The sequence below is a fragment of the Curcuma longa genome, chromosome 3 (genome assembly GCF_044706935.1).
Source record: "Curcuma longa cultivar G26 ecotype Majalengka, Jawa Barat chromosome 3, ITB_CL_G26_1.1, whole genome shotgun sequence".
Lineage (NCBI taxonomy): Eukaryota > Viridiplantae > Streptophyta > Magnoliopsida > Zingiberales > Zingiberaceae > Curcuma > Curcuma longa.
In genome coordinates this window covers 21582080-21595462 of record NC_133863.1, presented here as the reverse complement: position 1 = coordinate 21595462, position 13383 = coordinate 21582080, and the positions used below count along the sequence as shown (strand labels likewise).

General features: G+C 35.5%; 1 protein-coding gene and 2 pseudogenes across 1 annotated transcript in view; all 3 read left to right on the top strand.

Annotated features, from left to right (window-relative positions):
- Positions 1-3950, top strand: part of LOC141823879 (sister chromatid cohesion 1 protein 3-like) — a 14133-nt gene extending 10183 nt beyond the window's left edge. Inside the window, exons 5-11 of the mRNA XM_074711080.1 lie at positions 105-222; positions 1748-1884; positions 1962-2536; positions 2658-2694; positions 2773-2815; positions 2909-3041; positions 3830-3950. Of these exons, the coding sequence (XP_074567181.1) occupies positions 105-222; positions 1748-1884; positions 1962-2536; positions 2658-2694; positions 2773-2815; positions 2909-3041; positions 3830-3928 (1142 nt within the window). The 3' untranslated portion in view covers positions 3929-3950. The remainder of the gene's footprint in view (positions 1-104; positions 223-1747; positions 1885-1961; positions 2537-2657; positions 2695-2772; positions 2816-2908; positions 3042-3829) is intronic.
- A 770-nt stretch (positions 3951-4720) lies between these two features.
- LOC141822792 (copper transporter 1-like) lies at positions 4721-5165 on the top strand (annotated as a pseudogene).
- A 4147-nt stretch (positions 5166-9312) lies between these two features.
- The window catches only part of LOC141823878 (SAC3 family protein C-like), a 4903-nt pseudogene continuing 832 nt past the window's right edge, over positions 9313-13383 (top strand).

Sequence of the window (13383 nt, the reverse complement as noted above, 5' to 3'; positions counted from 1 at the left end):
ATTGTTTCAGGGTTGATCAACTTAACAATCAATCATTTTCATCTATGTACAATAATATTGTTTGTGATTCGTCTTATTCTTTTTGTTTGTTGGTTGTTTGGTAGGTCAAGCCTTGCCTCACTTGGAGTTGGAGCTTCAACCTTCACCTCCTGTCAGAGAACAGAAACGAAAGAGAAGAATGAAAAAGCATTCATATGATGAGAAAATTGTGTTGACAAATGCGTAAGTATCACTAAATTTGTTTATAGAAGAACTTTTGTGGTTTGATCTGTTGTATCAACTAACTAATCTAACTTTATCATTGTCACTTTATAAACAAATTTCCCATGAGGGCAATGCTGCATGAGAGTTAACTTTGTGGATTTTGTAATTCCTTCTACTAAAAATTATAAATTAAGATGTTTTCTTTTCTCTTTAATATGAGGATCATGTTGCATGAAATTACACTACAAAGACTAATTTTCTTTAATTTTTCCTTCTAGATTCCAATTTTTGAAGGTATTTATGTTGTCACAATTTTTAATATTTCAAGTATTCTTTTCATTATTCTTGTTATTACATTTGGATTTTCACCTTTTAGCTATATCAATCTCCATAAGATTTTGATAATGGATGAAAGAATTACTGAATTATTTAAAGCACATGGAATGTTAAAATTCACAAATATAAGCATTACTAATTTATAAGCCAGATTCTATCTCTCTAGACATCAGTCAAATATCTTATGAAATAAAACCTTTGTAAAACTTGTTATTACTGTTATCAAGTTCATATATTATTTTATTCAAATTGCACAATTTGATCCAATTTAAGTCACAGATATGACATATTGTGTGCTTCAATCAGACTGGATCAAGAATCAGTCTAATATGAGTTGATCAGACTGATTTGTCAGAAACCACATTAGCAATAATTCATGGAACAATATAAAAAACCCAAACAATTAATGTTAACACACACTTACCAAAAAATAGATTCCACAATATTTTAGGGTTAAAATATTGCTGCTTATAGTATAATTCTTTAATCATATTCAATCATTGTAATTTTCCTATTTCTTTATTAAAAACTGTGGTTGCAAGGTATCATATTGATTGAGTTGTCAAAATATGAGTTTAGAGAGTTGCATGATTCATGATTTAATACAATTTATATTCACAAATTCATGATTTTTGACATGAACCTTGATTGGCAATTTTTCTTGTTATTTTCTAAGTTTCAATAATTTAGTTTGGACCTTTAAATTTTGAAAATCATCTGGGTCGTTGTTTGCGATATGCCAATATTCGACACTCTTTGGCATGCTATAACGCACCCTTTGGCATGCTAAAATGTATGTCAAGATGAATTGAAATAATATATTTTATGTTTTTAGTTTGTGTTCATATAACACAATGTCAAAATTGTACCATTCTAAATGGGACACAACGACCCGAGTTAGGTACATAGTTGCATTCTTTTCTTTTTCTTCTTCATCCCTTTCCTCCTCCAAGTTGTTGTCAGCACCATATGTTAGAATAGCGGCACAACTGAGATAATATTGTTTCAGTCATATAATGAAATCCTTTGAACCTTGTATAAAATCATATGCTTTAACAATTACAAATGAAGTTTTTAAAAATGATGCTTTTTGTTCATTAGTGTTAATATAGAATGGTTGTAGAATATTCTTACATGATTTATTTATTTTTTTGTGAACATCATGGATTGAAATTGGTTTTATACATCATACAATCTGTTTTTTTAGAGACATGAAAAAACAACTTGAAGACACTACTAAATTAGTTTGCAAGCGGAGGAAGCTTCCATGTTCAGTGCTAGATCTTTATAAGTACCATAGCAACCGCCTCAATGATCAAGTATTTCATGAACCATTGTTATCTGGTTAGTTTTTTTGTTTGTTTGTCATTTTTTCAATTTTGAGTTATAAAATGACTAGTTGGAATCAAACATATATGCAGGGATGTGTAGTAATCTCCACGAGGTTTTTTCTAGATCCTTTCCTCTTCACAGCAACAATTCTAGCCATATGGAAGTTTTATCAGAACTTGCGAATGAATTATCTCATGTTACCTCAAAGGATCTGCAAAAAGAGCCTGAGCAACAAAATAATTTGGATGGGGAGATTAAGCGACATAGTGACAGAAATATGGAACCAGAACAACAGGACAAGCTGAATGCAATACCTGAGAATTCTCTATTCGATATGCATATTGATATCGAACCAGAACAACAGGATGAATTGAATCTAATACCTGAGAATCCTCGATTTGATATGCATACTGGAGCAATTATAAATGAAACAATACAATCACCCTCTGGAGGAGTAGATATGACTCCCTTTAGCACCACAATAGCAGGTTCAACTCATGACTTTGATAAGACTTTTGATACAGAGATATTGCCCACAGTTGAAAGTTTTACTAGGACTGAAGCAACTAGTTATGCAACTGGAGCTAGTTTATTCTCTTTGGAGGAAGAACCACTTCAAAATAGCATGCCTAGAATTCCAAGTGTGTTGCTATCCGTGGAGGAAGTAAGTTCCTTTGTAGAAGAATATCAGTGACACTACTTTCCATGTTTTACTTTTCTTAAGATTGTTGCTAATAAGCACCTCTATATACCTTGTCTTGAATCTTTGATTTGGTTTTGTTTAGGATTTTGATTTTCTTGATGCAAGTACCCAATCATCAGGTAAGATAAGTATGTTTTTTCCCTTTGCATTCTTTGTTACATAGAAGTTCAAATCTTAAAATAGTTATCCTCATGCAGGTTATAAAGAAAATGAAGCTGGAACTTTATCGGCACGGACTAGGTAAGAGAAATTTGATTTATACTATATTTATTTTCTTTATTAAAACAAGTGGAAAAACAATGCTTATGTTGTTAAAATTTCTTCATGGTGTAGGGCTGTGGCACAATTTCTTAAAAATCAATCACCACCTCAGAGTCGAGATAAAGAACATGGAGTTTTAAGTTTAAATGATATCTTAGAAGGAAAAGCAAGAAGACGATGCGCGCAAATGTTCTTTGAAAGTTTGGTAATTATATATTCTGAGAACATTTATTTCTTTTTTGATTAACATGATTTGAGAACATTGTTAATTCTTCCGTTAGAGAGTATAAGATTTAAGCTTTTAGTGGCGAAGTTACCAGGGTTAAAGGAGGCCATGATGACTAACTATTCTCATAGTTAATGTTACCTTCTAAAACATTCTCTTTCAAATATCACATAGGCAAAAACAATCTAGTATCGTCTCCTGATTGACAAGGTTAGGTTTTTATAGAGAGCGCATAGGATGTAATTCCTTAAGAAGAGATCTTTGGATCAGTATATCCCAAATATCAGTTTTTCTTTCAAGCGATAAGTATTCTTTTTCTATATCTTTGTTTTTAATGTGGTTTCTACTTGTTTTACCTATAAGAAGTGCTTAAAGTATAAATTTCTACCTTCAGTGCATTTAATAGTTGGACATTGTTTCATTGGAAAATAAAACTAGTCATTGTTGTTCAAACACAGATCCATTCTCACATAATTCAGTGGATTCATTGACCACATAACTTGCTATCTTTCCATCTATTTATGGACATCCAACAAGTGAAAGTGTATATTAGTGATATCGTTTAGTGTGGGTTTCATATACTCTTATTCATCATGGTTCTGATTGCAATAACTAGTGGTGGTTTCATATACGGACCATACTTCATTATAGTATTCAAATTCATTACAAACAAAAAAAATGAACATCCTTAGATCAGTTCAGATATGATCAATGTGTTCCATATCCTCTTTTCATCTTTGTGCTTATTCTGAAATCTCTGTCTGTAGGTTTTAAAGACTTGTGGGTTTGTAGATATACAACAAGAAGAGGCATATGGCGATATTGTCATTTCTCCAACACCCGCACTTTTTGCTACTGAGTTTTGAAGCGATATCTTCGACGCCAACTTATCTGTACATAGAGGTTAAAACTCTACCCAACCTGAACCTAAACTATTACTTTCAACATTTGCGCTGCTGTCCAATTTTTGATCTTGTTCTCTGCTTCAGTCCCCTTGGTATACATGTGTATGTCGATGTTATTCTTGCAAAGGGATAAAGGGGACTATTGTGTTATAAAGGAACTATTTATTCCATGATGTGTTCTCACATTATCAAAGGGCATGCTTGTTGATATTCTGATACTTGTATATGTAAGTCAATGCCCTAATGCTCTAAGTTTGTTGTATTCACAGTTATAACCAGATGATCCACATTGTCTGATCATCTTGTTCTGATCAGTGTTATGATCACAAAGAACTGCTCAGTCTCAAATTATGTAAGTTTATGGTCTATCTTTTTGTTTTATTTATGAACTTGCTAGAAACTTGTTTTATTTATTTGAATTTGTAAAATATGATGAGCTCTGGTACACTTGTTTTTAAATTATGTTCAGTTTGAATTTAAAATCTAAAATATGATGAGCTCTGGTATGCCATTATATTATATTGGTCACATTAGTTTGACTTGATCAAACTACTGCAGCACAGCGCACAGTGTATATATTTCATTGTACTGCATTAAAAGAAAATTGTACTCATAAAAGCAAACCATCAGGACGTAGTGTGCTCATCCAATCTCTTGGCTTCCTCTGTTTTCCTCTTCAGCCGCCAGTGCAATTTAACTACTACAACTCTAAACGTTCTTCCTCCCTCGATCGCTCGGAACTCACCGGAGTCCATGGATCACGGTGGAGGCGGAATGGGCGATGGCGGGATGAGCATGAACAGCACCACGAAGCACTACACGGCCATGACCTTCTTTTGGGGGAAGAACTTGGAGATCCTGTTCGCCGCCTGGCTGGCCCGGCACTCGCGGTGGCATGTGCGCCCTCGCACTCGCTCCGTCTTCCTCTTCCTCCTCGGCCTCCTCGTTGAGTGGCTTGGCACCCTCCGCTTATTCCACTTGCCGCCGGAGGCAGAGTCAGCGCGGCGGCACGGCAGGGCTCGACACACCGTCCTCCACCGCTCCACAACCTCCGCGTCGGCACTGCCTATCTCCTCATGCTCGCCGTCATGTCTTCAACGGCGGCGTCTTCATCGTCACCATCGCTGGCCACGCCGTCGGGTACCTGCTCTTTGCCCACCCGGCGCTCCGGAAGGAAGCAACAGATTGCTGTCCATGACGACGGTGGGAGTCCAACGGTTTTAACTACCTCCGGTTGATATGATGCGATGCGACGCTTAATTACAAGTAATAAGGTCTTGTTGATCAATTAATGTGTTTAATTCAAAATTTTAATTATTTAACGTTTGGTGTGTTTAATGAAAACTTTAACATCACAATGTTAAGTTGTTGTGAGATTGAAAGTGTTTTTATCCCCATTTTATGTGTGAAATTAAGATTGCAATATTCTCTTTGATCTTTTTGTATTAATAGATTGATTGTTTCACTTTTTTTATCTGAAAAAAAAGTTTTTTTTAACAATTATTTCATGAATCTATAAAATATACTTAGATTTTTTGAATAAATCAAAAGCGTAAGTATCATTTGATCTAATGAAGTTTGACCGTAATAGATTTCATGTGTTGTGATGAAACCGTAGTTAGAATTGAAATCTCATCTAAAAGAATTTTTTTCTCTCTATACATGATCCACGAGAAGTATTTAATTATCTTTCTTCAAGAAAATATAAAATATATATAATTTGATTGTTTCATAATTAGTGTTATAAATAAATTATGTCACTTTAAAATTATATATTTTAACTTTTGTTGTTTTAAAAAAATTAAGATTAATTAAACTTTATAAACAATTTAAATCACAATTTGATTAAACTTTTTTATGAAGTAAAGAGAACTAGAATTAGGGAAACCTAACAATTCGTTCATTAAATCACACACACAAAAAAGGATTTATATATGTAATTAGGATTTTCAAATGATTTGTCCACGTGGATGTCTTTTCCATTTAAATCAACAAGATAATGTGATCTGTTGGCACTAGATTCCCCTTTTCCATAAATAGAATTAAAAAAAATCTAACTTCATTATTCTAATCATAATTAACAGCTCTAATTAAAGTTTAAACCGAGGCGCCGCCATCACTCTAATCATATTCAAATTGTTCGAGTCCTCTCCTTTGTCATGATCAGATTGAAACGCCCAAAGGTCAACTACAATCTAATACCTCTAATTTTGTACAACCATTGGTGAATAATGAAGTACAAGCCTTCATCAACTCTAGATCTTTTAATTAAACCTCAAAATGACTTTAAAATTATGATTTATTCTCTTAATTATATATCAATAGATCTTTCAAGAGAATTGACAAAGTCTTGATCAAAGTATCCGTGATGTTAGTATTAGTTAATACTCTATATATCCTTACATCTTCTCTATCAAAAACCTCTCAAATGAGATGAAATTGCCGTAAAATGTGTTTAGATTGTTGATGAGAGCATGATTCCTTAGCCTATGCAATAGTCCCGTTGTTATCACAGTAAAGGTCTATTAGGTTTGTCATGTTAGGAACTACACCAAGTTCTGCAATGAACTTCTGAATCCAAACAACTTTTTTTGCTGCATCAAAGGCAGCAATATATTCGACTTCTGTTGTAGAATCTACGACTGTGTCTTGCTTCGAACTCTTTTAGCTCACAATATCACCATTCAAGCAAAATACATACCTTGACTGTTTGGAAGCTTGCATCACTGTAACTCTTTGCAGCGAGCTCCTCATCGCCTTCAAATATTAAGAAATATTCTTTTGTCCTTCGTAAGTACTTAAGAATATTTTTAACAACTGTCCAATGACTTTTATCTGGATTTGACTAGTATCTGCTCGTCATGCTCAATGCATACGAGACATCAGGGCGAGTATAAAGCATGACGTACACGATAGATCCTATAGCAGATGTATAAAGAATCTAATCTATGTGATCACTCTCCTCCTTAGAAGAGAGACATTGAGTTTTTGAAAGATTCACACCATGTGACATTGGCAGAAATCCCTTCTTGAAATTTTGCATAACAAAATGATTAAACATCTTGTCAATATATGTACTCTGACTTACGTCAAGCAATTTGTTAGATTTATCTTTATAGATCTTGATGCTTAAAATATAGGTTGCTTCACCTAAGTCTTTCATTGAGAAATAATTCTCAAGCCATGTCTTCACAGACTGTAGTAAAGGGATATCATTTCCAATGAGGAGTATGTCATCTACATACAAGATCAGGAAGACAATTGTGCTCCCACTAATCCGCTTGTATTTTGACACAATGTTCATCTTCATTCTTGATGAAATCAAACGCTTTGATTGCATCATCGAATCGAAGATTCCAATTTTGAGAAACTTATTTTAACTCATAAATGGACATTTGTAACTTATATACCTTTTCAGTATTTTTCGGATCTACAAAACCCTCAGGTTATATCATGTACACATCCTCGATAGATTTTCATTCAGAAATGCGATTTTGGCATCCATCTGTCAGATCTCATAATCATGGTAAGCTGTAATAGTAAATATGATCCGAATAAACTTAAGCGTCGTAATTGATGAAAAGATTTCATTATAGTCTATGCCATGAATCTACTTGAACCCTTTGATTATCAGTCACTCTTTATAGGTATGCATAAGATCATCTATGTCAGTCTTTCTCTTAAAAACCCATTTACACCCATTGGGTTTGATCCCTTCAGGTGGATCAACCAAAGTTCATACTCGATTAGTATACATGAATTTCATTTCAGATCTCATGACCTCTAATTATTTCTCGGAATCTGGGCTCATCATAGTTTTCTGATAAAATATAGGCTTGTTCAAATCAACAAGCATAACATCATCATGGTTAGACAAGAGAAATGAATATCTTTCATGTTGACGACGTATCCTATCAGATTTGCGTAGAACATGGTCTACTTGAATATGTTATTGCTCTACAACTTTTTGTGTAACAAACTCATGATCCACAACATTTGATGGTGCTTGTTCAATTTCCATCAAGGTCTCAGTACTATTTCCTTCATTTTGAAATTTTCAAGATGGATTTTACTTCCACTAGTTCTTCTATAAAGAAACTCTCATTCTAGAAAAATGTTATTTCTAGCGACAAATATTTTGCCTTGTATGGGATTGTAAAAGTAATATCCCTTCATTTCTTTGGGATATCCTACAAAATATCACTTATTAGATTTAGATCCTAGTTTATTTGAGACTTGATGTCGAACGTAAGTCTCACAACCTCAAATCTTCATAAAAGACATCTTGTGACTCTTCCCAGTTCGTATCATATATGGTATCTTTATGACGACTTTAAATGAAACTTGGTTAAGTGTGAAAATAACCGTTTCTAGAGTAAATCCCTAGAAGGAAGTAGGAAGATCCATTTTGATTTTGATAAATCATTAAGTTTGAACCGTTTAGTATTTATGTTATAAATTGAACTGAGTTTTTGAAGTCTAGAACATAGAGTCTATTCATCAGAGGTGCACTACAATAGAACATATCATTTAAAAGTATATAACAATATTTGTCTTTTATTACAAATGAAAAACTTTTTTTATTCAAACAAGAAATAGAAATAATGTTCTTAGTTAAAGCAGATACAAAATAGCACTCCTCTAGTTCTAAAACAAATTGAATAAGCAAAGATAAGAAGTATTGTTCTAGAGCTATAACAGTAATTCTTGCACCATTACTTACTCGTAGGTCCATAATTAAAATATTCTTTAGTGCTCCATATGAAAGTAACTTGATCAATATTCTCTAACCTCATATAACTTTAGTCAAAACTATACTCTTAGGTAGTGCAACTTTATCAAAAATACCTCAAGATGATAAACTTTTAATTAAAATTGTTTGTGACTTTAGAATAGTAGATTCTTAAGGTAGAGTAATTTTGATTAATTTTAATTAAAATTATATTATTTCAGAGTAGTTTTAATTAAAATTATCTAAAAATTATTCTAAAATACTATAATTTAATCAAAATTCTTTCAATGAGAGCAATTTTGATCAAAACGATTTAAAATGATATAATTTTATTTAAAATTATTTTAAGATGGAGTATAAAGGGATATTTTTAGGAATTAAATTATGAATGATCTTTTGTTCTTTGGACGATATGATAAAAAGTGTTTTATTTATTTATTTATTTTTGCCTAAATGAATTAATAAACGACAAAAGTTTGAAAATTACTGAGGAATTTTAGAAATATTCATATTCGGTGAGGTTTTTTTCAAGAAAAAAAATTACGAGGGGGAAAATAAAGATTTCCCCTTCGTTTGCGATCGTCGTCGTGCCTGCGAAACGCCCTCCGATTTCGATTCTGAGCTATCATGGAGAGGGAAAGCAACAGAGCCAAGAAATTAGGGTTTCGGCCAAGGAAAGCGCCAAATCCCTCTCCTTCGTCATCCAGTTCCGTCAGGTTGCATCCTCGCGAGGAAGCCAAACGCGTTTCTACCAGTTCGATCCACGAAAGGCGCAATCCCAAACTCGACGAGGATGAGGAGACCGGCTCGCCGATTTTTTCCTACTTGGTCGGCACCTGCCCCGATATGTGCCCTGGTACGAACTGTTCCGAGTTATCTCGGCTTGTCTTTTTTGACCTTTTCTCTCCTCTCCTGCTTCTCGCGTGTTTTTAAGCTTGTCGCGATTGCAGCGAAGGAGAGACAGCAACGCGAGCGGCTCAGAGATCTATCTGTGTTCGAGAGGTTACACGGGGATCCTTCAAGAACTTCTCCGAAACTTGCCGTGAAGAAGGTAAATACTGAGGGTCGATAGGTTTCTCTTGTGGTTCTGTTGATGTCAAAACTTAAGATTGTTGGGAATCGGAAAAAAAAATTCAATTTCAATTTTTTAGTCTCAAAATTTGATTCCTGTGCTGAAATATCACTGTGAGGCTGTTGATAGTGGAAGACAATTTATCAGAGTTAAAAAAAATTATAAAGACAAGAGGGAAGAATCTGTAGCAGGATAGTAATCTGAAAAGTGGTTTTTGTAATGTTTTATAGAGGTGGAGAGATGGGGCAGTTCATATGTTTTTGCTTCCAAATACTATGAGTTCTGCATGGTAGCATACATTTGCATGGCAATGTATGTGAAGGAGACAATGCAACGTTGTTTGTTCATGATGTGTACCTCGAGTATCTACCAGAAAACTATTGAGTTGCCTCCTTTTATTCTAATAGATTTTTTGGTGTAGTGTATGATTGCTGCTCAAGTTTGAATTCATGTAGTTGAATCCAATCTACCTCAATCACCATGGGTGATAATTTTTTTGAATGATTATCTTCTTTTTGTTATAGTTCACTAATCCCATTTTTCCAATCCCCTTCCTCCCCCCAAAGGAATCACATGATTCATTGTTTCATACTGTTTTCATGTGTCTCAGATATACATTTGTTCTCCTTCTTTTTGTACATATATTATGTCGAATCTTCGCAAATTATTCCTAATTCATGAGAATTTGCAAGCTTGACATTTATCTTAGAGATTTTTGAACTGTAGCATTCAATCCAAATTGAATTCAAATGCTACTTTCATGCTTCATAACTTGAAGAGATTATCATCACATATGGTTTCCTATCTTGTACTTTTCAAAGAATCTCATGTAATCAAGTCTTTGGTACTCAGAGTCAGTACCTTTGTACCCATTGTTCTCTTGTGTGTAGTATCTTTTGCGTCTACATATTGTTTGTAATTTCACCTGGGGATTTTCTTGCAGTGTACAGAATCTCTACATGTAACTATGCTTCTTAATAATAATAATCTGTGCCAAATTCACTTGTGTCATTCGGCAATATGCAGCATAGTTGGTTTTAAAATGGCAGTGCAAAAACTTCTAGTGTCTCCTATGTCTTATAGATTCTTAAATACAATTCTTGTAGATTGCTTTGACTGGTTTTTATTAGTTTTGTAGAACTATGTCCAATGCAGAACTGCGGGAAGTAGATATAAGGCCTCTCCCAGTGTTAAGAAGCACATTGAAGTATCTTATGAACTTGGTCAACACATCAGATCAACCATTTGAAGTTGTTCATGATTTTGTTTTTGATAGAACAAGGTCTGTTCGACAAGATCTCACTAGACAGAATATCGTTGATGATCAAGCAATTTGTATGTATGAGGACATGGTACGACATCCTTCTTGGCTGCTCTTTTGAATGATTCTTTGCCATTGTTTTTAGTTGAGAACACTTGTTTTGGAGGCCCAAAATGAAGGGCAACTTCCTTTGAACCCATTAAATTGTCAGGTCACTCTATCAAGCAATTATTTTTCCATGTATAAGTTTTCATCATATCAAACTATTTGGGGTTGTCTACATGAATTTTATCCTTCAATTGAGCTTTATGAAAGGCCATTAGTTATTTCCAAGTGAATTTTAAGTTATTTGATATTTATACTGACGGTAGGAGTGTTATCTTTTTTACTTGGATTCATGTTTCATTCTTTGCGTCATGGTGGATGAATTTTAAGCTTTCGATATTTATACTTGCGGTAGGAGTGTTATCTTTTTTACTTGGATTCATGTTTCATTCTTTGCTTATCTTCTAAATTTTTTTTCCACTTTGAGCACAATAACATTGTGCAGATTGTTTTAATTACTCTCCACAAAAATCTGTTTGCAGATCAAGTTTCACATCGAATCACACAAAAAAATCGCAATGTGTTTTGCGAAGACTGATTTGGCTTCATTGTGTTACCTCAACACTGAGCAGCTGATGAAATGCCTTGCAACCCTTTTCAATTGTATGATATTAATCGAAGCTCTATCTAGTTCATTGCACAAAAATGAAGCTGAGTTTTATTCATTTTATGTGCTTCTCCATCTAGGGGGTGGCAGATCCCCAAAATGGTCAGTTTGTAGCTTCTCTACCGATATGTAGTACAGTCGCCAATTTAATGTTGCTCTTCCTCATATGCATGACCACTCGACTTGTACTACTCTAACTCTTTCAATTCTTCAATCAAATGAAATGCGCTTTGCCATGACATTGATCAGGTAGGTAACTCTTTCAATTCTTTCTCTAGCTCGACATCAAATGTTTATGGTTCCTCTTATTTTTGTCATCTTCTTGTGGTGAATCTTCTACCATCGTCGACTGTCCATTAGGTACTCTCAACTGGGCAATTTCAAGCGTTTCTTTACTAGTCTAGAAGCTGAAGCATCAGAACTCCAGTTGTGTCTTGTGGAACCATTTCTCAGTGAGGTATTCTCGAACACTCAATTCACCTGGCTCGAGTTGTAAGAGATTCTATATAGCCGATTTTATTTAGTGGGATAAAGAGACCATTTGCTCCTGAGAAACACAACAAAAACTCAGGTGTATAATCTTAGCATTATGTTTACGATCTCTAGCAGATAGTTGAATCGCTTTACACTAGTAATACTTCTGATGAGGTGTGGATAAACTTAGCAATGAAGAAAAACTTCCCATTGTTAATCCATGCTGAATGCTGTAGTTTCTCCTATTGCAGATCCGCGCACAAGCAATATCGTATGTCAACTACAGCGGATACAAGCTTCAGCCTTACCCATTGAAGCATTTGTCTGATGTTCTTAGAATCAAGGTAACATGTGGTTTCTTCACCTGTCGAATGAGTTATCAAGGAAATAATGTGATGCTTAAATAAATCTAGCATTAACCAGTAAGTAGCTAATTAGGAGTCAGAGCTGGAAGAGCTTTGCCATGTCTGTGGCCTTGAAACCAGCATGGATGAAGCAGGGGGTGCGAAAACATTGCCGGCCAAACAAACAAGCTTCAGCTTGCCGAGGTATGCCAACATTGTTTGCAACTCCCTAGGATATTAAGAGGTATGCCAGCATTGTTTGCAAATCTCTTTTCAGGTGTGTGTGAAGATTTGAGTGTCCAATCTGTATGGAACTTGTCTCTCCTGACTTTAATGGAAGTATCATCCTCCATCTGTCTTCATGAACATGATGATAAGGGTCTAAACCCGGTTCACAGGGTCATGGCTTGGGTCGAGTTGAATTGGACCGGGTCGAGTTGTTGTTCTGGTTTGGCTGGTACTATGGTAGCTTCGACCAAGGCCTTCCAGCCATTCCCGTCCAGCTCCATCTTCCTCCTCGCCATCTCCTCCACCACCGAGCACGCCGCCTCCACCTTCCCCATGCCGCACAGGCCATTCATCAGCCACCTGAAGGTCTCCTCGCGCGGGGAGTGCCCGCTGGCCAGCATCGCCGTCACCACCCGCGACGCCATCTCGAAGTCCCCCGCCCGGCACGCGCCGTCCGCCATCATGCGGTACGCCGCGGCGTTGGGCTCGCACCCTCCCTCCACCTGCATCTCCACCAGCACCGCGTACGCCTCCGCCGCCCGCCCCGCGCCGCACAGGTAGTTGATCAGCGCGCCGTAGATGGGCACGTCCGG